This window comes from Ascidia mentula, chromosome 4, assembly GCF_947561715.1.
Source record: "Ascidia mentula chromosome 4, kaAscMent1.1, whole genome shotgun sequence".
NCBI classification, from domain to species: domain Eukaryota; kingdom Metazoa; phylum Chordata; class Ascidiacea; order Phlebobranchia; family Ascidiidae; genus Ascidia; species Ascidia mentula.
In genome coordinates, this window is record NC_138569.1 from 7,546,736 (window position 1) to 7,574,013 (window position 27,278).

The following is a 27,278-nucleotide window of genomic DNA, read 5'->3' on the forward strand; positions in this document are numbered from 1 at the left end:
TGGCGTAGAAATCATTTAGCTTGGTAATTATAAATTCGTTGCAGTTCCCTTACACAATAGTTTTACCATATTACGGTGGGCGATGTTTCCAACTTGGTTGTTTAGTTGCAGCCACCAACAGTTCCTTGGATCCAGGTCTGGCATGATGTGATGTATTACCACCTACAAAGCACATCGCAGCGTGTTAATTGCGTCCTTGCAAACTAATAAACGATGCTCTTTGTTCTCTGATAGGCTTACATACAAAAAGCTATTGCGGCTTTATTTTATAAATCAAAATCAAAAGTACCAGATTTATTTAATATTTGAAATATCCGTGTAGCTTTAAACGCAGCAAAAATAACTGTATGTCGTTACAAATGTCCATCCAAATCCTTGTTGATCAAATTCTTAAGACTGGCTGCATTGCTACAAGCGTGTTAAATCTCTGTACCACAATGACAGCTCATTGTTCGCGTTGTTTCCTGCTCGAAACAATTCCCTTCACAGAACACACTCAACGTGTGTGAGGGCATGAGGTTCTATTATAGGTAAATTTTGTCTAAAGAGACTCAATGCTTTTGAAGTGTATGCTTACACCAGACGGACAATTGCTGGTAGCATGTGCCACGTTTAAGTTTGTGAACAATGCCCTGGAGCAAAGTTTATCACCGAGCTGATAACCGGCAGTCCATAACTCAGTTGCCGCAACGCGTTATCGTGCTACAAAGCTTAGGTTTGACACTTTATGAACAGTCATTGGTGTGCGGCACAGTCTGATTGCAGGCAAAGATTTATCAGTCAACGAGAAACGGCGAAGGTATGGGTATACTTTAGCGACAAAGAAGGCTTGTTTAAATAGCTCATGCTACATTCAAAACCAACGATTGGTTACATTGATTGGTAACAGTTGATTGGACTGGTGTATTGCATTGCTATGTACCTTGTGTTGTAATATCATTAACAGAGCTTTAACACTATTTGCAGATCACATGTTGAATGTGTATTGTTACATTTACAGTCGGTGATACAAAGTCCAACCGTGATACTTATTGGTTATTTACTATTGATTTAGTATAAAAATGAGGCAGTCTAGGCGGTTTGTAAAAAACTTGGCCATTTTGTTGCTGGCGGTATTCTTTTTTCACGAGTATTTATTTCCAAACGGAAGACATTTCTCAGCTTGGATCTTGTCTTATCGCGACTCGACCGCTTTTGGTGTGCCGGACTTTGCGTTCCATGAGGAAATTGTCAAATACGAGCCCGAAAATGAGCTTTCGCAGCCGGTATGAAATCAATCACATAAATTTTAGTGCTAATTTTTCATGACAAGTATGATTCTTGTAGAAACAACGTCGCTAAAGAGCAGTTTAAGTTACACCAGCACAATATAAGAAAAAAATTGAAGTGAGAAAAACTGTTTATTGCAGGCGACATTGGACGACACGTTGAAAAATGACGTTTTAAGACGTTGCCAAGACGACGGAAGGCACCCCATGGATGTCAGACGACTGAGTTCGAAGCAGAAAAAAGTGCTTTTTGGGCACTTGCTTGTTAGTGACCAGTTCAAATTTATTTACTGTTATGTTCCAAAGGTAAAGGGAAGTTTTCGTAATCAGATTTACTTTACGACCAACAAAGACGTTTCAACAGATTTTTTAATGTATAAAATCTTAACTATTTGTCTCACAAGGTCGTTAGTTATATAAACCTGTATATTTTGTCTGCTTATGCTACGTTGTTTCGTGTTTTGGGCGATAGTGATAATGCCTATATGTAGGATGGGATGTCCAACGATCTTGAAACGAATAAGGATTTTATGCAAGAGTTTTTAAAATTTACAATTCTGCATTTTAACGATTTGAAACTATGACACTAAAACTTTATCGAATCAACCTAATGGATTGGTTTACCAAAGGTAATGATATTCACGTAATTTGTTCTCACGCGCACAATACTATACACATTCCTAAAAACAGTTTTATTTGTTTTGGACAACTTAAATTCCTTCTCAATGCATTTGTGGTAGATTTTGTAGCAGTGACAGTGAAAGTTTTTTTAATTTACCGAAACCCTCGCTCAGGTAGCTTGTTCCAACTGGAAAAAGACGTACCTACTCATGCATGGGAAGATCAAATCCGTACTGGACGTCCCACATCTTGATCATACGAAAATGTTCAAAAAGCTTTCCGACTACAGTGACCAAGAAGTAGACAAGCGTTTAAACAATTACTTTAAATTTGCCTTCGTTCGCCATCCACTCGAACGAGCGCTATCCGGTTATAGAAACAAGTTTCTGCAAATACCAGACTTCTACAGGAAACACGGTCCGAACATTATCAGCCAATATCACAAAGAGCGGGTAAATAGAAATCTGTATAAATAACGCTATTTACTTTGTTTATTTATATATCAACTCTACAAAAAATAGGCGATGCAACGCTTGACACAAGGGACATTCCTAAAGATGTTGGCTTTTTATATATAAATCTCCAACTATAAGTTACATGCCCAACAAACAAAGAAAAGCAATCTTGCGCGTTTAAATAGTTTTTAAAAATGACAGAACTCCTATTTTGAACTTGCGTCAGTATAATTATACAATCTAAGAAAAATCGCCACCTAAAATACTACAACTATACGCAACATTAAGTGATTGCCCACCTGTTGTTTTAACATATGAAGGAGCATTTTCCATGGGATGAGCCGGGCGATGACGTCAGCTATGAGGATATGCTTCGTTACCTTTCCGAGCCGGAAACACCACTGAAATTAGACGAACATTTTACACCGATCAACCAGCTGTGCCAACCCTGTGCAATTAAGTACGATTTCATTGGGACTTACGACACAATAAACATTATGTCGGAGGTAAGAATGCATTATTTTCTTCGTTATAATAATAATTTATTACACTTTCGATTGCTCATGTTGTGTTGCACTGTTTTTGGAGATACTTTTGCGAGAAAGGTGTGATGTTACCTTACAATTGTGTTTGTCCAGAAAATTTTGAGGACCGTTGGTGCTCCTGATGAAGTCCATTTTCCCCAGCAACAGAAATGGTACAAGCCAACTTCCTCGAACTATGTCACCTACTATCATTCACTGGTTTCCGACGAGGTCGTCGAAGACTTTTACCTAGCCTATAGAGAAGACTTCACACTGTTTGGTTATAGTCCGTTAAATTTTACCTTTGCGTAAATCCTTTTCTTGTCGAAATTCTTCATTTCTTTAAGCACTTATTGCGATATGCGTGTATTCAGTGAGTGTGTATTCAGTCAATGCATTTCTTAACTCTAAGTTAAACAAACCAAGACGGATTTTATTAAAAATAGTCCTCTTGCTCCACCGCACGGATGTTATTAATGATAGTCCTCTAGCTTCACCACACGGATGTTATTTGAATTAGTCCTCTAGCTCCACCACACGGATGTTATTTGAAATAGTCCTCTAGCTTCACCACACGGATGTTATTTGAAATAGTCCTCTAGCTCCACCACGCGGATGTTATTAAAAATAGTCTTCTAGCTCCACCACACGGATGTTTTTTTAAATTAGTCTTCTATCTCCACCATAAGGATGTTGTTTGAATTAGTCCTCTAGCTCCACCACACGGATGTTATTAATGATAGTCCTCTAGCTCCACCACACGGATATTATTTAAAATAATCCTCTAGTTGAACCACACGGATGTTATTTAAAATAGTCCTCTACCTCCACCACACGGATTTTATTAAATTAGTCCTCTAGCTCCACCACACGGATTTTATTAAATTAGTCCTCTAGTTCCACCACACGGATTTTATTAATACTAGTCCTCTAGCTCCACCACCCGGATATAATTTAAAAATAGAAAGTTCAAGTTCTTTCACTAGCTTTACCACAAGGTAGTTATTTCAAATAGCTTCTAGGTCTATGTCGCCGATGTTATTTAAACAACCACACAGATGTATTTTAAAGCTAGAGGAATATTTTAAATAAAATCCGTCTGGTGGAGCTAGAGGACTATTTCAAATAACATCCGTGTGGTGGAGCTAGAGGACTAATTTAAATAACATCCGTGTGGTGGAGCTAGAGGACTATTTCAAATAACATCCGTGTGGTGGAGCTAGAGGACTAATTTAAATAACATCCGTGTGGTGGAGCTAGAGGACTATTTCAAATAACATCCGTGTGGTGGAGCTAGAGGACTAATTTAAATAACATCCGTGTGGTGGAGCTAGAGGACTATTTCAAATAACATCCGTGTGGTGGAGCTAGAGGACTATTTCAAATAACATCCGTGTGGTGGAGCTAGAGGACTATTTCAAATAACATCCGTGTGGTGGAGCTAGAGGACTATTTCAAATAACATCCGTGTGGTGGAGTTAGAGGACTATTTCAAATAACATCCGTGTGGTGGAGCTAGAGGACTAATTTGAATAACATCCGTGTGGTGGAGCTAGAGGACTATTTCAAATAAAATCCGAGCAATACATCAATGTGCGGAGAGCATGTTATTGGAAATATGAGCTCGTTTTTTTCCAAATTTGTGCTTCCTCAATATTTGCTGAACTGCTCCAGGAAAATACACTACACCAGGTCACAAAGTTTTTTCCAAATTTGATCCACATTTCAGAAGCAAGCATTCAACCATATTCAACCATCTGTCATGCTTCACAGGCAAACTAACCAAGCATTGAGGAATATACATGACGTCATTATAATGCTGATTTTGTGACTTCCCGGTTCCCGCTTAGTTCCGTTCCGTAGCCACTGTAGTGAAACGGCATTTTTGGTCGTTTGTTTCCCCTGCATGTAAGTGGCAGCAATGGCTTACCTTCATGTTAAAAACAACATTGTTACTGGACTGATTAACATAACACCCAAATATTCTTTGCAGCCAATGCTCATTGCAAATAATTAGGATTCCTAAATACAGTGACAATGGTGAAATAAACCTCAAAGAAATATTAACAACAATGTTCAGCACACCAAAGCAGCGGACAATTAGCTGAAAGGTTGGTTAATGTTTCTTTTGTTTGTTTTGAGGCCAACAAAAATTATAAATAGTGTATAATTTCTAAAACTAAAAAGTTTTTCAGATTTCTGAGGTTGGCCAAGATGATGTGAGTTAAAGCCATCGCGGAGGGGACAAACTCAGAAGAATGTCTCGATCAAGTGCAAATTATTCAGCTAAACACACAGTTTCTCCGGAAGTAAAAAGCATTTCCGCAAAGCGGCTTTATCGGTAGGTGTGAGAACTAATGTTTGTTCCTGCACATTTTAATACTTGCTACAAGTTACAATTTTATGTATTTTACAGAAGCGTTTTGGAGTGTGTAAAAAAGTTAGATGCAGGTCACCAGCATAGGAGGAGTCTAATCAGCCTGTTTCAACCAAACCAAGTGAAACTAAGGTGCGAGAGTTTTTTATTTATGCTGAAATTTGTCACTGAGAAACTATAATTGTAGTTAAAAAATTTTCCTCCTTTAGACACAAGTTGAGAGAAGCTTGTGAGAAGTTACTGTTCACTTATCCTATTAAGTATGGCAGGAAAGCAGAGGAGTTGTTGTGGAAGAAAGTATATTATGATGTGATCCATGCTGTACAAAGTGGTCGGAAAGTATGTTTGCCTTAACTGAAGTATTGGTAACAAAACATTTTAAAAATAAGATCATTTAATTTTATGTCCATAATATCACCATAATTGCCAAGTTTTCGTGTTTTCCTAATGCGATTTTGGAGCAATGAATATTTACAGCATTTTACTAATCATCCATTTTGATTTATTGCATTTGTAGTGTTTTTGTTGGCTGTGAAACATAAATACCATTGACTTGTAGTTCAGCTTGGTCATGGCATTATAGTGACACTGCAAGTGTAAACTAAGTGTAATAATACTGCTTTACTCCAACAATAATCCTTGTTTAGTTCCAGTCAAATGCCCCTGGAGCATTGCAGCAGCGGCACTTGCAGCCTCATTTCCGTCAGTTTCTTTATTCTGCAATGGGTTTCTACCATTATTTGCTGTTGCGCTTGCAATCCAAAGTTAACTCTGGCCTCGTAGAAGTTGACTTTGCACTTGCTACTAAGCCACTACATGGTCGAAGCAGCAGAACTCATGTACATGGAAATTATGGGTTGTCCAAAAGCTCTCCTGTAAGTTTAGCAATGATGTTAGTGCCACAAAAGTCGTTTAACCTGAAAAATTGTGACCGGTTTTGATGTTTAAACACCTCAGCTTGATGTTAACAAGTTAAAATAAAATTACTTTTCAGGATGAAGATGAAAAGGAAATAGAGGAATGGATGAAAAGTACAAGCTACCGATTTCTTGTTTGCCTTGGAGACTTATGTTAGTGTTTACAGGCAGCAATTGAGAAAGTTTTTATTGTTCTGTTTGAACTATAAAGCAAAAAAAAAACAATTAGTAATAAATTGTCTGGCCTTTTTGCCCAACTAATGTTTATAGTTATTCCACTACTATCAGAGAAAGTTTAATATTTATTCTGTATATAGTATTCAGCGTATGCTGTTTAATAATGAATAAGATAACAGTATATTTCAATTGCAGGCAGATACCAGATGGAGTTTGGTGGTTCACGTTCAAGACCAAACCGCTTCTACCAACTGGCTCTTTTGGCTCGGCCAAATGCTGGCATGCCTCACAACCAACTTGCTACACTGGCTGGCCATCACTCTTGGTGGGGACTGATTGCTGCTTACCATTACTGCCGGTCGTAAGTAAACACCAAGTTTGAATGTTTTAACCAGTTTTTCATACAGTCCATTTTTATTGCAACTCAACCAATATTTAAAAAACACTTAAAATTAAAATGACTTGGAGAAGTCAGCAGCTGGGTAAAGTTACCAAATTCATAACAAGTGCTTGCATGCACATTTCGCTGTGTGGCAAAAGCATACACAAGAGTAGAAAAAAAGTTGAATTTGCAGTTTGCATGCTGAAATAACATTTGAGGGAGCAGAGTCAAATCTTCAGAGGCTGCTTGATCGCAACAAGAAACTGTTCTACCAGTTGCCAACAGAGGCTCTGGACACAATTGTATCAGCTGATGTTTACAAGTAAGCATGTGAAGAGGTTATGGACATTAATTATATATTGGTTGTATAGTCACTACAAAGTGGAAGTCTTTGCTTGGCCGTTTGGTCAGCAAAGTTGTCTGAAAGTCACACCAGCTGCACTGATGAGACCTTTTAGGTCGAAACAGTGGCTATCTGCCTGCAGCTGACACAATTCATGTTATTGGCTCCACTTTGCTTATCTTATTAATTATATAGTTTGGTTTGCAAAAATTGACATTGTTCAATGGAAATATTGCTGTTTGTTTAAAAATTTTTCTGGTTTTTCTCATAGGTACATATAAGAAAACTTCATTTTGTTTGTGGTGTGACTAAATAGAAAACTGTGTTTCAGAAAAGAGCATACAAGGATATTCATAGTATCTTTTCTTTACCTATGCGACCTTCTTCGACCAAAAACCTATGCAACTGATGTGGAAATTGCTGGTATGGTTCACGATTGAATGAAAACACTCATACTAGATCTTCTGTCTAACTGTTTTACCTCTTACGTAGGTCTGTGCAAGCGTTTAATTGATGCCCTGCTAGTTTGTCTCAACAACATAAACTATGACGCTGAAGATGTGGAAGCAGATGTTGAAGGTGTGGTGCCTGCTTTTTTTGTTGGTGCTAAAACAATAAAAAGGAGCTTCGAAGAAGTGTCAGTTTTCAAAACATAATTGTTGCCAGCAATAAAAATTTAAATTGTGAAATAGCTATTCTACCATTGTTACGTTTTGAATGGTGTTTTACCAGATAACCTCGCGCGTTTCCTAGATGCAGTTCCCAACAAGTCCAGCAGCCGAACAACTTCCAACTCAAAAAGGTCAGTCAGTCGACTAGCTCACAAGTGGCTCCTATCTTACCTGCTCAAGATGTTTCCTGCAATGGGTTTAATAGATTTCAGTTATTCTGTTCTTCTGGTACATTTAAACGCATACCTGATGCCTAGTTATAGCAGTTACAGGTTGGAGAATAAAAGTATACGTTTAATTGTGCCAGAAAAATCGAATAATTGATATGCAATATCCCTAGCGGCAATAGCAACCTAATGTTGGTTCAAGGAGAAACACGTTCAAATGTTTTAACATTGGTTCCAAATTGCAGCAGGTCACAGAATATTGGCATCAAAACAGGCTCTGGCGTTTTGACTTCTCAATTTGCGAGCAAACATCATCACAATACACAACATCAACACCGGATCAACGAAGCAATCGTGTTTAAAATCAGTGTCCTATGCCTCGTCAATGTACATGATCTCCAGGTTGGTTTACAGGTTTAACCAACAAACGCGTGATGTTTGGCTGCCAGTATGTCATTTGTAACTTCCGTGTGTAAAAGTGTCGACATGCAAAATAATCGCCTTTTTGAAATGGCGTTAAAAGTGCGGTTTAGCTAGGCGCTGTCATAAAGGATTTTTTAACTTTCCAGCCAATATGCGGAGTTACGGCTTAAGAAAAAAACAGGTTTTTCGTTAGTTGTCGAAATGAAACGCAAATGTTTATAGTTAAAAAAAAACCTATATGAAAACATGAAAAACCCGTAAACAAAATAATACACGTATGAATAAAAAAACGGCGAATAGCGAAAAATTTTACCAAATGCATTTCTCTCAGTCTTGCAGGTCGAACCGCTCTTCAGCTGCCATCGCTTTTGCCCTGGCTTTCCTCTCACACTTACTCGGCCACATGTCGCAGTGTTTATCCAAAGAATCACAACCCGACGCCTCACACAGAGACCCGAAAGCCGAAGGTTCGAGCGATATGCTTCTTAACAGCCCTTTTTACATACATGGCATATTGTTTCGTCTGGATATATTGTCGTTAACCCAGTTTCGGTTTGCAAGATTGGCTGGAAATATGTGACCTTCCTGGCCCTTGTAATATAGAAATAATAAACATGTGTTCATTTTATAATTAAACGGATCTGGGGGACCAGTTTATTGTACACACCCTCCATAACCACAGTTGATTAACAAGTTATGAACGCCGCAAGTTGGGTGCTGCAAAAAAAACAAATAGAATTAAAATACTTAAACCTTGTTCGTTTACAGGAGACCGGGAAAACGGCAAGAACTCTCGGGGGAGGAAGAATAAGTCTCGAATGCGACGTCGGAGAAGAGTAGGAGGAAGAAAAGGATTGGATGGAGATCTGAGTGAGGGAGAAGATTCGATGGCCGGGGGTGACGCGGGTAGGCTTGGCAAAAGATTGTCGGTGACGCTTCTCAAAGTGGCGACCACCGAAGACAACGTTTTGTTGCATAAATAATTATAAAATTACGCGATTTTTACCTATTAGTTTCGCGTCAATCTTGTTCGAAAAGTGTTTGTAACTTTCAATTCCTAACTATGGCGCATCAGTAGGCACACAATAGTTGGAAACCGATACAGTGTAATTCACACGCTTTTGCTGTTGTAAGTCGCAAGTTATCACATCCCAATACCTCAGGATCCGACTCCGAGATCTCGGGCGACTCGGATTCCGAATCCGATACCTTTTCCGAGTCCAGCGGATCCGGAACTCGGCTTAGTCAGGAGGATCTCTCCTCCAACGACGAAGGGAGCGACACACCAGAGGTGGAACATCCGAAGAAGGAATTCTCCCCGAAAACGAAACAGAATCAACCGGCTGGGGAACTCCCGCAACAAAACGTGGCCAGCCTGCAAGATTTGTCAAACAAAATGTTCCAGGTATTGGTGGTTGTTTATTTTGTTACCTAACGTGTGCTTTCTGCACGTTTCCGCTCCTCGCAATATTCCTAATGAAAATTTGCGGCATTCGGTAAACCAAATGTGTATCGCTGCCTATGACAATCCATTAAAACGCGGGTGATTTAAAATTCGATTCAATACGATTCGATCCAACGCCAAGTCGGTTCCGAAAAGTTGGATTAAATTCTCAACGCATGGAAAATTTTCGTACAAAAAAAGCCACATTTACTCCAGCCTTCGTCTCTCCGACGCAAAATCACCCTCGCTCCTTCCTTCCTACAACATCTAAGCTCTCCGAAACCGACGAAAGTCCTTGAGACAGAGAAGGAAAAGGCGACTGACCTCATCATGTCCACGCCACCGGATGATGAGCAAAATTCTGCCGAAACGGAAGGTAAGGAGGTCTATCCAATGTTGGGTATTTATTTCTACAAATAATTGAAACTTGTCTGACAGATGCTGTGCAGCCGAAGGTTGAAAAGAAGCCAGACATCGTTGAAAGAACAGATGCAGGTGTGGTGTTTGAGTGTCGAAATCTTGCTAAAAAAGACACACCCAAGCTTTTTAACGTTATTTTTTTACTAATTTTTGATGTATTGCTTTGTCAAGTCAAAACCAAAATATTCCAAAACCCTTACAGATGCACAACATATTCTACATTCCTCATAAATGTAAGAAGCTGTTGGTACTCTTATCATCTCTGATGCTTAATCATGAAGTTATAATTTATTTGATTTCGCATCAAAACAAAATTACACCCCTAACCAGAATTATCGAACATTGTTCTCCCATTGGTAAAACCCGTGTCTAACTTTACGCAACAGATAAAGCTGCCTCCATAACACGACTTCGAATTTTGGCGCGTCACCATCACGTCACCGCTGCCATAAAGCTGCTCGCTGATTGGTTGTGGGCGAACGAAGGCGTAGCGGTCGCGTGTGCCAAAAGTTCCCGCGCCCTATGGAATAGGCTGGTGTGTTTCGTCAACTTGCTTCCCACTGAACGCGAATTACTAGAAATGGGTTTGTTTGGTTCTTTTTAATTTTCAATCCCGTTGTTATGAGTGATGGCACTGAGCTTTGTAGCCATATGTTGTTCTGGGACACTCGTAATAGGAGTAACTAATGTGTACGCGATTGCAGGCTTATACAGACAGTCTCCTGTAGCATTCTTCAGTAAATCCTAAGTCTGTTCTATTATCAGCAAATTTTGTTATTTTAAGACGAAATTGGAAATGACGTGAGTTTAACCGAGCAGTTGAAGAGTGTTTTTACGAGGCCACAGACCAACGGCCTTGAAGGTAACCAGGAGAAAAAAGACGACAAAACTAAAGACTCTAAACCAGGTATCGTCAAGTGTATCCAATTCTTGTATTTTTACTCCGAGGTGCGAGGTTATTTGCAGGACTTCCCAAACTTTTTCATCCCATTTTTTCAGTTACAATTTTCCACCACCCCCTTACGTTTGACATAAAATTTACATACCTGATTGAAACTGTGAATTGTAATTAAACGACCCAAAAACTTTTTTAGTTCTGGGACGTATAACTTTCTCGCTGTTATAATAATGTTAAGTACGATCACTTTATGCTGCATAGCAAGTCAATGGGAAAGTGAGAACGGGAATTGACTTCGGGCATGTTAGATAATAAAAGTGTGACCTGCAGATTTGCCTCCCCCAGTTTGTTAAGAATTATATCATAGCTTTTAAAGAAAGTACAGTTATAAGAATAATTAACCACAATTAAAAACTTGCCCTCACTTTCTACAGAATCTTCGGTGGAAGAAAAAAAGCAAGATATTGGAAAGCCGAAGATAACTATACAAAAACGAAAAGGTACGGACAGTTCTCTTGTTTACTTTAAAACCCAGGTAGCTAATACTTATTTTCAAAAGTTTACTATCTTGTCAAATGAAATTATTTTTGTATTTTATCTTGACATCATAAATTCAGCGTACTCAACCATTTCATCTCAGAACCTAGTGAATCCACCGCAAGATGGCGCCAGATGCGATCTCTCCCGGAAGATCACGTGGTCCACAACATGAACGCCGTTCGTGACGCGAACGCAAAGTGTGGTATAGACGTCAGCAAACCGTACAGTGACATGACTGATCTGCAACAGGTATCTTGAAGATCAAAGTTTATTTCCCTGTGGCCATATTCCTTTCATTTTGGTTGATTGTGACGTAATTTGTTGGCAACGCCGTATGCCATGGTTTATAACCTAATATTCCATATTATAGGTCATTTTTAAAAACTTTCTAAAAAGTCTTACAGTAAACCAACACGAAAATCGCCAGCGCAACGTGACTTAATCAAAAGCTTTTGTGAAATCGAAGTCCTTTCTTCTTTCAACGTGTTTGTCGTTGGGGCTTAACCCATTAAATTTGACTGTCCGAATTGCCACACACAGCAAACACGCCATGTTTGCATTCAAAACCGCCCGCGAGAAGTTGACGTCACCGCTATTGTCTCGACTCGCGCGGTCGTTTCATTTGTTTTACAATGACATTTTTGCAAGGTTGTTGTTCGAACTTGTCGGATTCGCCATCTCTGTCGCGCTCTCTCCAACGTCCAGGACATAGACATAGAAATCACAAACAGGTCGGACATGAATGACGCGGTTGGCGACGAACAATTTACAGGGCCCGAGGAGGAAGCCGTCGACCCCCAGATGGAGCTAGAGGTACGTTGCCTGCAACATACATGCCTGTTATTTTTTGATAGGAGATTTTCGTTGTGTTCCTGTTGCCGTTTTCTGTAGATCTGTTATGATATGGCTTATATATTCCATGGTGTGCAATGTTATGTTAATACACAACGTTTTACCCCCACTAGGCTATTTTTAAAATGTCTAATTTTATGGTGCAATACCCCATGCAACTTTTCTACTCCTATGCATGAAAACTTTCAAATAAATCGAACTCGTCTATTCCCAGAGGAGTCGTAAAAAGTCTTGCTTCACTGACGGGTATTCCGACTTATTCTCATCAGTTTCGCTACGCCAATATCCACTTTCCCCCACGCTCAACCGCCTATCTCTCCCTGAAGATTTCCAATACACCAGCGCTGTTTGATACTTAATCAATCCCTAGTTACGCGGATTCACTAAATAGACACGGTTGCTCGTGCTCGTTAACTCCTCCGTTCCCTGTCGAGGTCGGGTCATGGCGACGCGAATTGATCGACTCGTGGTCGGGAACGCTGCGCGCGCTCATGGGACGTCGAGTAATTACGGAGGGGCAATGGATATTGATTGGTCCCTGCTTTCCATTCCATTTTGTTAAGGGTTCTGTGACGTAAAGTACAATCGGAAATTGCTGCCTGTTGGTCCGGTGACGTAGGTGTGATCGCTGTTATATCATAACGTTTTGTGAATTATTTATGTTTTTCTTAAAATGGCGGTTTGATATTGCTCCATTTCCACGCCAAAACAACGTATATATGTTGCATATACTACACTGGCCAATCAGATAATTATATGTATGTTCTGTTCAGATTTTAGTAAAGCAATTTCAAATGACTCGACGCCCTGTTATTTTCGTCCCGCCTGGGGTGGTGGAATAACCACGTGGCTCCAGTCGACCAATAGCGCGCGAGCTGCCTGTGGACGTGGTAGAAGCTGCGTCAATATTTAAACTGGGAACTTCGGGTTGCCGCCCGCGGCAAACAAACGCTGTATGCGCGACCGCGCAATTGGTCTACTGACAATATTTGAGCATGTTTGGAAATCCAGTTGAGCCTGGATCGCGTAGCCAGGTTCCGTTAAACTGTGTAGACTGAAGTTGCGACAATACGCCCTTTACTCCGCGTGTTTGTCGAAGCGCACTGGCGTAATGTGTGTCTACACACAAACTGGGGTTTTCAAGTCCTGCGCAAATACTTGTTCGGTGTCTGTGACCCTTTTTGTCACTACCAGGGGCCGATGGGCGAAATATCACCGACTCGTGACTTTTTTGCACACGGGGCGCATGGGAACAACAATACACGTATATTTACCTCCATAGTTGGTCGCGCTTATTACCTGTTTGTAGTGTACCATTAACATTCTACTGTCATACATTGATGGAGCCCTGTTGTGTGGTTGGTGACGTTGCATCGGCATTTTATTCTATGCTCGGTCCAAATCACTGATAAACAAGATGCATATTTTGTAAAGCCAGTTGCTAACGTTAAATTTGCTACAAACCAATAGCCGTCAAATAGTGCACACACAATGCCACCACTAAACGCACGTTGTGTCACCGCGAGGTTGAAAATTACTTCACTAATTTGGCGCTAGAGCTTTTTCCAAACCGTTATTGATCGCCTATAACAAGAAAATTACCGATCCATCGGCGCAGCGCCCCAGACTAACAAAAGTCGTAAAGCGCACAAACATGCGTGTTTTGGGTTTCATATAGCCGCAGTGGGCTCGTAAAATATGTCGTAAGTGCATTAAACGTTTGTAGCGCCACGTCTTTTAATGTACGTGCCTAATTCGGGGTCTGGGCTGCATGTAGCGCCGTCGCCCCGCTACAGCAAACAGGGCGTTTGCTTGTCCACAAACAGTGCTCAACCCTTTCTGCCAGCGAAGCAAACAAGTCGGACTTCGCTCGATCGAGCAACGCGTAAACAGAGGCGGCGGTTTAGGCGAATTATGTACCGCCAATATTTACTTTTAAAGTAAAGACCTCCGCCTAATTGCCCTGTTTGTTTTGGCCCTGGTGCTCCGCGCCGCTGCTGTGACACCACCTACTCTTGCCCTTATATGCGCGAGTTGCTTGTGTTCTGGTGTTGTCAAGTTTATTCCTTGGTTTAAAGATTGCGGTGGCTTTGGTTGTGCCTCAAATCAGCACGGTCTGACCAGCAGTGGGCGCTGCTGTCGCACTATGACAGGATTTCGCTACGAAATTATAAGTTTTGGCAACATCGGTCAAGTGCCTGACCCATGTACCAAGAAGAAAATCGGGATTCATGACCAGGATATCCAGAGGTCAAATCCCGGTGTGGTGAACTAAAAAATAAAATTTTGCCAAAGAAAACCGACCATTCGCGCAGCGGGCACCCTATCACGACGGTACAATAAAAATTGACAAATTCAAGCCGCGATCTGCGAACAATCCAAACAAACCGATCCAGTTCCTCGAAAACAGGATCCCAACTGACCGCAAACACTTCCCCTATGGCAGCGAATAACATCTGTGACCACGCCGTGTTTGCTGTGCTGATTGACGCCTTTCCCCGTAACGAAAACGATCCCCTCGGTGGCTGTTAATCTTTTTAATCGCCCGCGCGCTACTTGGGCACAGCTCGGCCCTTAATTTCTGTTTGCGCAGGCTATTACTGTTCGTCGGTCGACCCCGAAACGATTTCTTGTTTACTCGGCAATTTTAATTTAAAATTGCGGCTGGCACAGTCACAAAACCTTAAGGTACCACCCGCGGTCTGGGTAATGGTGTCAGCGCCAGTTTACTTGCTCCTTTTTCGTGGAATATTCGGTTCAGATTCCATCACATAAGAAATTTGTCCACCAATACCCGTGAAAAAATGTGACAAGATCACCCAATTGACTAAAGTTAAATTGACGTTGCCCTCAAAGTACAGCAACAAAGCAATTGGTCTGGCCACACGTGACGCAAAATGTCGTCTGAGTTACCAGCAATTGTGGACATCTTTTGTATAAAAAAACTTATATCGCATCTTTTCAAGATTTTTAGCGCATCGTGTCAAAAATCCACAATGGAAATATTCACACTCGGTACATCGAGTTACGTCGAACATTAACCGAAATCAAATCTCTGTTGACGATATCGTAAAGCATTTGTTATGGTTTTAACCGGGGTCGTACAAGTTCTGACGTCACACGTTAACCAAACAACCTCACAAAATTTGGAGCTGCGCGCGCCGTAAAACTCTTTCATGAGTAAACAGACTCTTGAAATTCTGCGACCGTTGATCCTGTTTATCGGATGTGAACGCGGCCCCGACCATCACCACCGAAAGTCGAAAGTTTCCGTCGTAAATAATCGCTTGAATCATTTCAATATTGACGCACTCTGGTCTTATTTGCGTGGGACGAGCGATCGTTGATTTCGAAATAATGTTGCGCCATGGGGTCGGAAAGTTTCAAAAAACCCGGCGTATATAACGAGGCAGCTTCACGCTCTTGTTTTCTTAAAAAATATAGGAACCGAAACGTCTTTTTTCCACACAATCTCACTATCATTAAATCGCGAATCACCAAGCTGGCAACACAGCTAAACAAAGTAAAAGCACCTTAATTAGGGGCTTTGTGATCAAATTAACCAATCAGCGTAGAGTTGAAGCGTGCGTGTCAACAAGCAAGAGCAGCATTGGTGGCATGCCCGAGGTGCCTGAATGAACCTCGGTTGACCGGCATCAATCATTGTCGCCCTTCTTGGCTAATTGTGCATGAACTGTGGCCTGGTAACTGTTGGTTCAGCCGTCCGCCGAAAATCCTGCGCAAGCACCGCACGTCGGTGTACATAACCGTTGCACCTGAGTAATTCCCAAGTAAGGAAATAATTTTTCAAACGCAGAATATTAGGCTGGCATTTGTGTGTCCTGTTTAGTCGCAGTAAACCACTTAACAGTCCAAAAGTTTTCAATCAACTGCAAAACGTCATAATTTTTTCTCGGTCGTCTCGAAATATCCCTGAGTGCATGAACTCAAAATAAAATGCTTTTAATATGAACAAAATACCCCATACAATGCTGGAAAACTTCATGCAGACGTTTCGATTGTGTTCTACAATCATTATCAATGCAAATGAAGGCGAACCGGCAAAATGGTACGGTGAAGTTGCGAAGTTATAGAAAAGGGCTTTTAGTTTGTTCTATACATTTGACTGGTAAAAATCGTTGTTGGTTTGTTTTTGCTTTTATTATACCAGACACAGTTACCCTGTGGCCTTTGCTAGTCATTGTTATAGCCAACTTCAATGTCCCACTCAAAGTAAACCTTGTCTGCGGGAAATCAGAACCGAAAATCCCGCTAAGTATTGTCGCCCATTGCAGCAGCACGAAACCGATAACACTCCATCGACCATTCTTCTCTTCTCGCAGGCCGTCGAAGCTATGCGTAAACATAGACTGATGAAGGACATGGCCACGTCACGCTTACGCAGCGAAGTACAAGCCCTCGAGTCGTCCCTAGGCAACCAACAAACACGTGACAGCGCCCTCTGCCTTCACCTGGTGCCAACTGTGGCTGCTCTTTGTCACGAATTACACTGCGTTCGAAAGCTGGTGGCGAGCGAGCGATTTTTCTTCACCATCGCAAAAACTGGTCAGTATTTGTTTCATAAAGATATTTATTTTCTGTATTTGCGTTTTGTTGTCTTATTTTTTACGCTTTTTGGTGATACAGCCTAGTTAGATAGCAGCCCATACATTGGTAAATAAAAATCTGTATTTAATTGTGGAAGGTCAGATTCATTGAAGTTTTCTATACGGTTTGTAAGTGCTATGTACGGCTCCTTATTATCAGCCCAGCTTATCGCACGCTGGCTGTGGACCGTCTTGTGTATTGTTAAAATATGGACGGAGCAGATGCAGCACATCTTCATACACCAGCTGCGAATCGGCGCCCAAGATTAAAAACTTCGCAGTTAACTCATCCCGCGTAAGACCGTGCCCAAATTAGCGGACAGAAGGCCAAATACCCGCGCATTATGAGCTCTCAGAGACCAAACCTGCGATATTTGTCAAACCACTAATCACACGTCGTGACCGCGCGCAAAAATCAACGGGCCTGTGTTCGGCCGGAAATTGTCGTCCAACGGGATGGCCTCCACCGGTGTTTTAATGACACACTGTTCGACTAATTCCTCACATAGCGACTGTGGGCACAGGTGGCGACCTTGGCCCTTCTCACGTCTTCATTGCGGGGCTTCACGATGACGTTCGTCGATTACATTCAAATGAGACTTACAAAAAAAGAGAGGATATAATATATTAACACCTGCTGGGTATGTTGAGCAATTTATGGTACCCACATGACATTAAGTATAAAATGTTTTTACTTCATGAAATCTACCTAACCAGCAACACATCTTTCACGTGACACAAGTTAACCTTCTATTTGAATAAGAACTGAAGATGCTTTATTAAAAAGCGAAACATGTTTTATAAAATCAGAAGCGTGGACACAAAGTTGTTCTAGTAACATTTAAAATCCACATGACATTAAGTATAAAATAACATTTTATTCAAGATAGCGTTTCGTCAATATATATGGCGAGACTTCTTCGGGGTGATATAGGATAGCCGAGCAAGCAATTATAAATTACATGAGAAATATTAAATCGCCTTCTTACCTTTAAAGCACGCGTTTCAACGCACGAGCCCCAATCGTCCAATTGAACATAAATTTAGAATACAATATTGTGGCAGTAAGTCTTGTTTCCAACCAAAAGCGACACAGAACTCGATGTTTCCGCCTACAACCAACATGTCAAAACGCGTTTGTTTGTTTTTTTCAAAAATTAACCACAAACTTACTAATAAGTGTTGCAAACATTACGCAGTTGTGGATGGACTCGACTGCCTGAAGAAAGAGTCTGCGGGAGCGAGAGAAGCCATCCGATATCTCGAGAACGAGATTAAGAAAGGAAACAGGTATAAATGGCATACGTTTTATTAAAGACATTCGACTCGCTTAACCACAATATACGAGTTTCCTATACAGGTAAAAACTTTCCATTGTATTTGTATACCACTATAATACAAACCCCAACTTCGCTTTTGTTTTGTACATGAGATGTATATAACATTACAGAGGTGTATGAGCTATAAAGGCTGGATTAAATTTGCATTTCTTGCCGGTAAAGGTTTTTTTAAATAGCTTATTTAACTTCATGTTTGATGAAAATTTCCCGAGGAAACGGCGCCGCCTCCAATCACTGGCAACCCGACGCTCGTATAATTGCCCAATTCTAATATCCTTCAAATACTCACCTTATTACCCAATACCTAACCGCCAAGAAGAAATGCCCGCCCCGCCACAATACGCGCAATTTCCGCACTTTCCTGGTATTATTCGTCGCGCATAGTAAGATGAAACCATGGAGCGCAATCGCCTCTGCGTAACAAACCCTGAATGCCACCACGGGCAATGGAAATTCCAGCCACGGAGACATTCGGTTTTTGCCGACCCAGAAACCCGCGCTCTTTGAGGGGGTTGGGTACAATGCAACTGTGTGGTGCGATTACTGGGGATTGGCGGTAACTCTATTCCTGGTGGTTACTCGGGGCCTTCAGGACGACAAATCTGCCCTCGACCTTGTGGAATGCAGGCGGTGTGAGACATTGCGGTTGGCGTCGTTTTGTAATTGTGTGGGAAACGAGGCAGCAAGCAAGGGATTGATCACATTTCAAAAGCCTTGGTGGGATGTTACGTAATCGTGTTCGGTGTAAATTCTGGCGTCAAACAGATTGAAGGAAAATGTGTGTATTCTTAAACACACGCACGTCAATGAGATGATCTTGAAGTTTAAATATTTTTGCCACGTCACTAATTGTGTCGTTTTGTTCATACAGTGGCGCGAAAGTGTATTTAAAAGCTAGTTCAACAAGGTCCACTTTGAATATTACCACCTCGATCAGCGTAACTATCACATCATGCTCCACTCCTTCCACCTCGGTGCGCATCCACCGAAAACCGACACTTTAATTAACGATGCCCGTTCCCTGCAATAGACACTGACCTGCGTAAATCATACGACGAGGATCGACCGCGCAAAGGTCGCCCTTCTACCGCCGCTCTCACGGTACAAAGTTGTTACCTGGTCAACCCGGGTAATTGCAGCTCTCCTCGCATTAGCCGCCAGCCCGGCACTCGTTAGTGCGTGCTTCCAAGCGGACGATTTAAATTAAGGTTTTTATGGAGGGCTTGAGATGATCGATTTGCCTTTGATCTCAGAATGGAAGCTCGTGTGTGAAGCGAAGAGAAAAATGGGCGGGATTTTGGGGCCGATGTAACGCAATCGAAAACTATCTTTGTATCACGAATTTTTACTGTTAAGACACGTATTATCAAAACGTTGTAGTTGCAATATATAATTTGGTCGATATAAATTCACTTGTAGTACGATGTAAAAATGACGACTCTTTTGTGGGTCCGGATCAACTATTTTCAGTTTACCTTAAAACTTTTAATGAACCACAAATGACACAGCTAAACTATGAGCTACCAATTTGATCTAAATAGAAAGATATTGACAACCAACTTATAAAAATAGAACGTTTTGGAATATGGCTATTCAATTTGCACCGTGTATTTGTAATGTTTGCAACAATAACTACGATTATTTTACAAAACAAAAATATTGATTATTGTGACACGGTGCCTGACGGTACTATTGGTTGAGCTTTGCTTGACCATAGTGTTTCCACCTTGTTTTCTCCGTAAGGTTGCACCTAGTTTGGTGCCCAACGGATGACGGTGGTTGTGTAGTCACCACAAAGTGGAAGTCTTTGCTTGGCCGTTTGGTCAGCAAAGTCGTCTGAAAGTCACACCAGCTGCACTGATGAGACCTTTTAGGTCGAAACAGTGGCTATCTGCCTGCAGCTTACCGAAAAAAATACCCCAAAAAAATATAACAACAACCTTCAAACTCAATGTCATTGGTCCCACCCAAGGGTCTAAACAACAGGAACAGCTCACCTCTTCCCACGGCCCGGCAACCACCATGCTTTCATCACCACATTCCGGACAGTATGTGCGCAATCCCGTAATCTATTTGCGCGCCATCCGTCGGTCAATATTTGGTGTTTGCTATTCGCGAAACCACATCGACTGAGTCATTGTTGGGGCACCAAAAGAGCTCACTGACGTCCCGCGGGGCGGTTGTGGGAGCGGACATTGTGACTACGTGCGACCCATACCTTGTCAAATAGACTCAACCTGTTGGTCTTTCGTCTTGGGACTCGTATGCCTATGGTGTAAAGCCCTTTGTCACTTTATTTGCCAAATACCAAGTTGTTAGTGGTTTGGGCAAGGACTGTTGGCCGTGTCAATTTTTCCAACACCTTTTTGCGGAAATTTAAACAAAATAATTTATCACACAGTTTTTCTAACGACATAATTTCGAACGCGTAGTTTTGCTGTAAACTGACTTGCATTTCAAGTAAACCTGTTGCTGGGATTGCAGGAAATTTTTGTCCAACCAAGCCCAAAAGCAGCCTGGTGTCAAACTTTTTTTTATCACACATATATGTGGTTTTGTGCGTTTGATTCCTCTGGTTAAAAAAAAACAGCGCGCAACACGCTCCGCCGTCTAATCACATTCCATATTGCCCAAACATGCTGACTACGAGCATGCTGCTTCCGCAAGCCGCTAATAACCTTGATCCGTTGTTGTCGGCAAATCTGTTCGCGCTCATCCTACCGCAATTGGCGGTTCATGTATCTCCATACGATGCGAAATTATTGGGCGCTGGTGCACGTTCATCTTCGTGTCATTCCGCGGCTAATCTGAGCTCAAATTGCCGCGTGTTGCGATTGATCTAACCAATGAAGCGATATGTAAATATACAAAGACACTCGTTTTGGATGGTGACATAGGCATATAAAAGTCGTGTTTACGCAACGCAGTGGCCACAAGAAATAAGAACGGTTTATTTGTTCTTGTAGAGAACCATAATATACCCTAAATCCCGCAAGAATTTTCGGAGCAATTTCGTCGTCCAAACACATCACTAGAATTTAAATCCAGATTTCACGGAAAATGCTCCAGAATTTGTCGGTCGTGCGTCCTTAGTGTGATAATAATCAATCTGATTAAATTCGTGCGAACTTTAATTTAACCAATTAATCGGCTTGCCGACCGATATCAGCACACGAAGCAAAACCACCTGTCAGACTCTGTCGCCGCAAATAAAAGAGACTCCGACGTGACTTTCCTCCCGTTTGTGGTGACAACATGCGTTTGAGGTCAAAATCTCCACGCAAGAAATTGCGCCAGTGCCAGATTTCTACGAAAACCCGCTAGCTTGGTCGTCCGCGCCGCTCGATATCTCAGCGGTTTTCAATCCAGTGTGGAATTACCGACCGCCGAAGTTATCGCCCTTGCACGGTAAATTCAAAGTCCACAGGTCAGGTTGCATATAGCGGGATTTCAAGCATCATGGTAGGACGCATGTATATGTTAGACCACCATTGTGATGCACTAAAGGTTTTTATATTCTGCTATATATGCAAAAAAATCGAGATCAGTTGGGGTTTATATGGATTCTGCCAGGCATTGGTGCGCCAGTTTCTGCGGTTTTGAGTTAAACTTTCTGTGAGTGCATTTGTGTAAACGTGAATTGAAAAAAATTGTATCTGTTTGTGTACTAACTTCTTTGCACTTTTAAAGACAGGTTGTCACATGAGATTTCGAAGACCACACGTGTGGTTTACGAGCGTATATGACTATGGCTCTCAACACTAAATGTCACCAACACATCAACAATGATATAAACGTAAATTTCATTGTAAAGAATAAAGCCAATTGCCAATACTCTATAATATGTATAAAGTAATATGCTGAATAGGTAGAAACAGTGGATTTGTCTGCAGCTCGCGAAAACTTCCATGTTTTAATAAATTTCGGTGGGACGAAATACTGTGTCTATTATACCCTTGCAACCGCTCCGGTCACAACCAAATCGCTTGTTTACTCGTTGCTTAACGCTCCGATGGAGCACACTTACAGTACAAGGTCCGTGGACGTAATCGAACCGTTTACGGGCGCTTAAGGTCCGCAACGAGCAATTTGCCGCCGATTTCACGCTGCGTTTGCGCAGATTCATCCGATCACAAGCCACCGACGACGAGACGACTAGCTGCGTGGAAGGGGAACCACCTAAACTGCGACGCATCGACTTTACCGCGTGGTGAGTGGACGCAGGATTTCTCTTTGCACTTTACCTGTTTTGCGTTGATAGTTTTTCCAGACGGCATTGATTTGACCTCACAACTAAGCACGAAATTGCTGTGTACACCCACGCAGTATTATGTGTGCTATGCGCTCCCTTTATCCGCGTGTTAGGAATTCCATGAATGCACACACTGAACTTGTCAGGTCCGCGCTCTCGACTCCATAAAGTTCAAAACATCTGTTTAACAGCGTCCCAGTGTGTTTTCGCACTGCTTCAGTTTCGTATGCGCCTGTCTCTGTGCGCTCGTCAGAGTATACAAACATTCTCATGTGCACAGTGATTGCACATTCCGAACGTTGCCTTTCTGGGACTCAGAACGTCTGTCTGAATTGAATTTTACTGCAAGCCCGTCTGGTAATATAATTAAACGTAATACATAAAATGCGTTCATTTGGGAGGTAGATTCGCCGTTATTTCCAAGACTTGTGTTTCACCATTTGACTTTTCCAACGCATCGGACATATATAGTGTCAATACATAACAAACACATTCGGTTTACATTCGAGTGCACACGACGAAGTGACTCCACGTCGTGATAATACGATGGTAGCAATGAACAGTTCTGAAATAACAAGATCGTCCATTATTGTTTGTCGGTCATGACTAATCTTGTTTGTTATTTTTTTTTATTCGCAGGCGCTTGTATCGGATGGTTGAGTGTTCACATTCTCTGATGAAGCAAGAGGCAAAAAAGACAGGCACGGATGTGTCTGAACACGACGGTAAGGATTGTTTTTGATGCAGCAACGGTTTCAAGTTTACTCAATTCGCTGTGAACTTGCGTATTGCAATCAAAAGTATTGTAGACGTGTTGCAATTATTTGTTTAACTGTTTTAATATATATGTAGTTACTTGCTAAGTGGCACACTTGGCTTCAAACAGCGTGTTGAACAAAATAATGCTTACGTAGCGCGAAATTTTACACGGCACAATACATCTCATAATCTGGTTCTCCGGCGTCGAGATGTCCGACCTTTTAAGCGCATAAGCAAATCCTCTTGTTCTAGACTGCTATGATGCTCGCTTCGACACCAACACTGTATTTGTTCGCTCGCGGTTTTGCACGAATTCCTGTTGTTAATTGCTATTCCGGATTTCGGGCGGTTTGAACTTGTTGTAACCGCCTCAGTGCGGATTACACGCCTTTGTATGCAAATGAAATTCACCTCATGTTAATCGTGTGCGCAGGTCTGGTCGCCATTTTGACCCGCGACGATGATACGTACACAGCTGAGCAATCGAAAGCACTGTCAGCGGCCAAGTCCATGGGGATTCAGGTACATGTTTATCTAGATGTTTATTTAGCCTATCTCCATACACATAGAAAGAGTACTCGGAAACAAAATAGGGGCCTATAAAGTTACGACACAAATCACAAAAAGTGGATTTTACGTGTGCGATGAAGTGTACGTTTAAACTGATTGGGATAATGAGGTAGCATGTTAGGAGAAACCCTTTAGAATTGTAGCAGTTGCACTCACCCCAACGTATTTGGAGAAATGATACTGATATCGCAAGCTGCGACCGTGCGAATGCAGTTACTGTTTGTGCGCAATATAAAATGCTGGAATCCAAATATTCTCAACATAGTTGCCGGAAGAATATCATTTCAAAGCCATCATCATAGTATTATGTTGTAGACGACACAATAAACAAAACACAAACGAAAATAGATAAACAAACATACATACATATAGGGCAGGAAGGAATTAAATGCTTGGCCCCAGTCAACCAAACAAACAAACCCGGTTAAAATTACGCTAATCTTGTAGCCTAGTTCTGCGAATTGGTTTTGTTACACAAACATCCATCGAACGTCATATGGAAACGAGCTTCAGTGAGTCGGCCGTTTTGCGGCTTTAGCGCGTTGCTTTGTTCCAAAAATACAGCCCACCACGGTGATTAACTCCTGTTTCGCCTTGACACTCAAAATACACCAACGTCCGAAAGAAGCTTTCTCACAAGCACCTTTTGTAAGCGTGTTATTTTTGCCCTTGAATTCACATGCGCATAGAAAGCTTTCAAAGGGCGCCCGAAAACCTTGGTGGGTTTACGAACAATACTTCACAGAAGCGTCGGTTAACGCAACTGAAACCTCGACTATTTGAATATAGATGTGTGACAATGTCAAATTTACCCATTGTGTGCAGTTTATACTAACTAGCAATACAAAATAGGCTTCCGGACTTTTTTGTCAACATTGAAGCTATACTTTCGGTTTTTGCAACGTTTAATCTTAGTTCATGGAACCTTTAAGACAATTTCCGGGAGAGAGAAAAATGCTGTCGATCGTTTTACCAGCGTGATTAAAAACACGTATAAGACAGCGTCTTGTATAGTTTTACACTACATATAGTTCAAGACGGTGAACGTGTCCGCCTTTTCGCTTGCCTGTCCTTTTATAAACCACTGTATACACAAAATATTAAAAAATCCTTAACACTGCGTCATTTAAATCGCTTTTTGTATGAGTCCGTGATGGGTTTGACATTTCGTTCGGCCCCCGGCTAGCTTGTCACTTTGTGCTCGGTACTAAAATCCAAACAACAATAAAGTTGCCTTCCGTTTCAGTACGTCATACAACAAAGTTGCACTAATATTTCAATCCAGTAAAATTAATTCACAGTCATTTCACTTTCTTTGACAGGTGAGCAGCGCATTGACCTTTAGCAAGTCATGGACGCGAGTCGAAGCCCAGTGACGACCGAGACTCGGAACTTCACCCTGCCTGAAACATTGTTTTTATGCAGTGCCACCCGTGCCAAATTAACCCTTTTAGGCCCAAACATCCTGGGCAAAACGTTTTTATCTTCACATTGCCGTGGCAGTGTAGGCTTGGAATGTAAAAAAAGCAAAAACATTTTGCGCCATTGTGATGCAAATCTAATCAGTATGTGCAGAAATAAATTAAACCAGAAATAAAAATGCAAATATTCCGAGCATTTGTTTGACAGCCTCCTGCTAAAACTGTGCCAGCTATTAGTACAGCTTCCATCACTCCATAAAAAAAATCTATATATGCATAGCCATCGATATATGTGGGTTTGTGGCAAAATTTATTTAACTTACCTTGCCCTTAAGGTTTCGCACATCACTTAAATAGACAGGTCGGCAAAAGGTGGCTGGTAGTCAGTCAGAAATACGCAGGCGTCTGCGACGCGTTAAACGCTACACTCAAAGCCGCAAGTTCGAATATAAATAATCAACACACGACGCGCCGGAGGTTCAGCCCAAGTGCACGTCTTTGCCTAAAGCCAAACAATGTGCGCTCAAATTTACGTTATAGTCGTTATGCACGAAACCCAATAATCATTAAAATTCACAAAAATCGGGTTGCCTTAACCTCTACGATCTCCATCTAGCATTTTGACTTAGTGGTGATACCAGTTTTATTCAAAAGAAAGATACAGTAAGACCATAGAAGTGAGGCAGAAAATACACTTTTGTAAGTAGCATGCAAGGCATCCGACGCAACGAATATACAGACGATGATAATTTTGAATAGGTGTATGTTCGAACTTCCTTTCTACATTTGGTACAACATAATACAGCAAAATAATATTTTTGCAATTAAATTTAAACCCAACAGAAGGACCCGAAAATGCCTTGACGAATAACAACAGATAGTAAAATAATTTCGGCAGATTTTTCGGACGTCTCGAAAACTCAATTTTCGTTGTAAACGAGGTTGCGCCAAAATTGCGCGTTATGTGTGTAGCCAGTAATGTCAACCCAAACAGATGCAGCATCTAATTCTCAGCGCGCTTTAATCGATGCCGATGTCCATGTCAAATCGATTCTCGCTGATATTTTGTCGCGTTGCGCGGCATAATTTGACATGATCAATGTTCATGACATTACAGTTATCGGTGGCCTAAATATTCGTTGCTGGGAAAATCCAAAACTGAGACTTCTCTCAGCAGAGAACGTCATAAATTATGGGTAGGTTATACAACTTGTTTTGTAAACTATGTAATTTGGCAGTTGAATAATACAAACCTCGATGTGGCTCAGAAAAAAACTTATAATTTTGAAATGTATGGGATTACAATTTTTGGACCAAGTTATAAATGTTTAAGTTAAGAAAGCTTGGCAATTGCTAATTGTGGCGTACAACCTCCTGAAGACTTAATCTCTATTTAATCTTCACATCTTCGCAAGTGAAAAATTTAATCCTTTTAATCCAAGGATTATAAATCTAAAATATCCTTTGTTTTTACTTGCGATTGATTGTCATCGGACAACTGCGATGGTGGAAAAAGTGGGTTACACTCTTCCTCCGCTTCCGCATCGCGAATCGCAAGCAATCCCGCAATTATCGCGCCGCGTCGCCTTTCAAAAGAAACGCGTTTGCGCGTTGGCTCACAATCGGCCTCTGAACAAAGGACGTCAAAGGGCGATTATTTGGATCGGGTAGATCGCTAATCAACGGCGAGGCTCGAATGGCAGCAATTTTTCCCGTTGTGCCCGAACAGCTGCCTTCCCTCTGCGTAGAGCTATTCGAGATGAAACAATTAGCAGGTCTAGAAGCAACGTTGATTGCCTGTAGGTTCCATTGTCTCGACGCGCTGATTGCTCAACGTTCGCGGAATTGGG

The 27,278-nt window shown here is 41.4% G+C and overlaps 2 protein-coding genes across 6 annotated transcripts; both read left to right on the plus strand.

Moving 5' to 3' along the window:
• The first annotated feature begins 1,007 nt into the window (after nucleotides 1-1,007).
• On the plus strand, nucleotides 1,008-3,258 carry LOC145899071 (carbohydrate sulfotransferase 14-like). The gene is made up of 5 exons (XM_082987783.1): nucleotides 1,008-1,265; nucleotides 1,410-1,574; nucleotides 2,063-2,341; nucleotides 2,665-2,850; nucleotides 2,983-3,258. Exons 1-5 carry the CDS (start codon nucleotides 1,062-1,064, stop codon nucleotides 3,178-3,180), a joined length of 1,032 nt encoding a protein of 343 aa, XP_082843909.1. The 5' UTR covers nucleotides 1,008-1,061; the 3' UTR covers nucleotides 3,181-3,258.
• A 1,429-nt stretch (nucleotides 3,259-4,687) lies between these two features.
• On the plus strand, nucleotides 4,688-25,614 carry LOC145897419 (nonsense-mediated mRNA decay factor SMG5-like). Of its 5 annotated transcripts, none has more exons than XM_082985706.1 (29): nucleotides 4,688-4,776; nucleotides 4,862-4,979; nucleotides 5,064-5,209; nucleotides 5,285-5,377; nucleotides 5,455-5,584; nucleotides 5,893-6,120; nucleotides 6,240-6,315; nucleotides 6,535-6,700; nucleotides 6,915-7,043; nucleotides 7,396-7,487; nucleotides 7,557-7,643; nucleotides 7,797-7,866; nucleotides 8,151-8,304; nucleotides 8,657-8,792; nucleotides 9,094-9,231; nucleotides 9,489-9,730; nucleotides 9,986-10,145; nucleotides 10,208-10,264; nucleotides 10,576-10,773; nucleotides 10,974-11,096; nucleotides 11,522-11,587; nucleotides 11,728-11,876; nucleotides 12,276-12,440; nucleotides 16,823-17,045; nucleotides 18,286-18,376; nucleotides 22,547-22,636; nucleotides 23,318-23,403; nucleotides 23,871-23,959; nucleotides 25,330-25,614. In XM_082985706.1, exons 3-29 carry the CDS (start codon nucleotides 5,127-5,129, stop codon nucleotides 25,381-25,383), a joined length of 3,375 nt encoding a protein of 1,124 aa, XP_082841832.1. In that variant the 5' UTR covers nucleotides 4,688-4,776; nucleotides 4,862-4,979; nucleotides 5,064-5,126; the 3' UTR covers nucleotides 25,384-25,614. The 5 variants fall into 5 exon arrangements, with proteins under 5 accessions (XP_082841832.1, XP_082841834.1, XP_082841831.1 ...); XM_082985708.1 differs by having other exon boundaries at nucleotides 7,818-7,866; XM_082985705.1 differs by having other exon boundaries at nucleotides 4,689-4,776; nucleotides 5,056-5,209; nucleotides 8,148-8,304.
• Nucleotides 25,615-27,278: the final 1,664 nt, after the last annotated feature.

Coding starts and splice junctions, on each gene's coding strand:
- LOC145899071 (XM_082987783.1), top strand. CDS start 1,062: ATGAGGCAGTCTAGGCGGTTTGTAAAAAACTTGGCCATTTTGTTGCTG. Junction 1,575..2,062: donor TTTACTGTTATGTTCCAAAG/GTAAAGGGAAGT, acceptor ACCCTCGCTCAG/GTAGCTTGTTCCAACTGGAA. Junction 2,342..2,664: donor GCCAATATCACAAAGAGCGG/GTAAATAGAAAT, acceptor TAACATATGAAG/GAGCATTTTCCATGGGATGA.
- LOC145897419 (XM_082985705.1), top strand. CDS start 5,127: ATGTCTCGATCAAGTGCAAATTATTCAGCTAAACACACAGTTTCTCCG. Junction 18,377..22,546: donor GAGATTAAGAAAGGAAACAG/GTATAAATGGCA, acceptor GCGTTTGCGCAG/ATTCATCCGATCACAAGCCA. Junction 23,404..23,870: donor GGATGTGTCTGAACACGACG/GTAAGGATTGTT, acceptor TCGTGTGCGCAG/GTCTGGTCGCCATTTTGACC.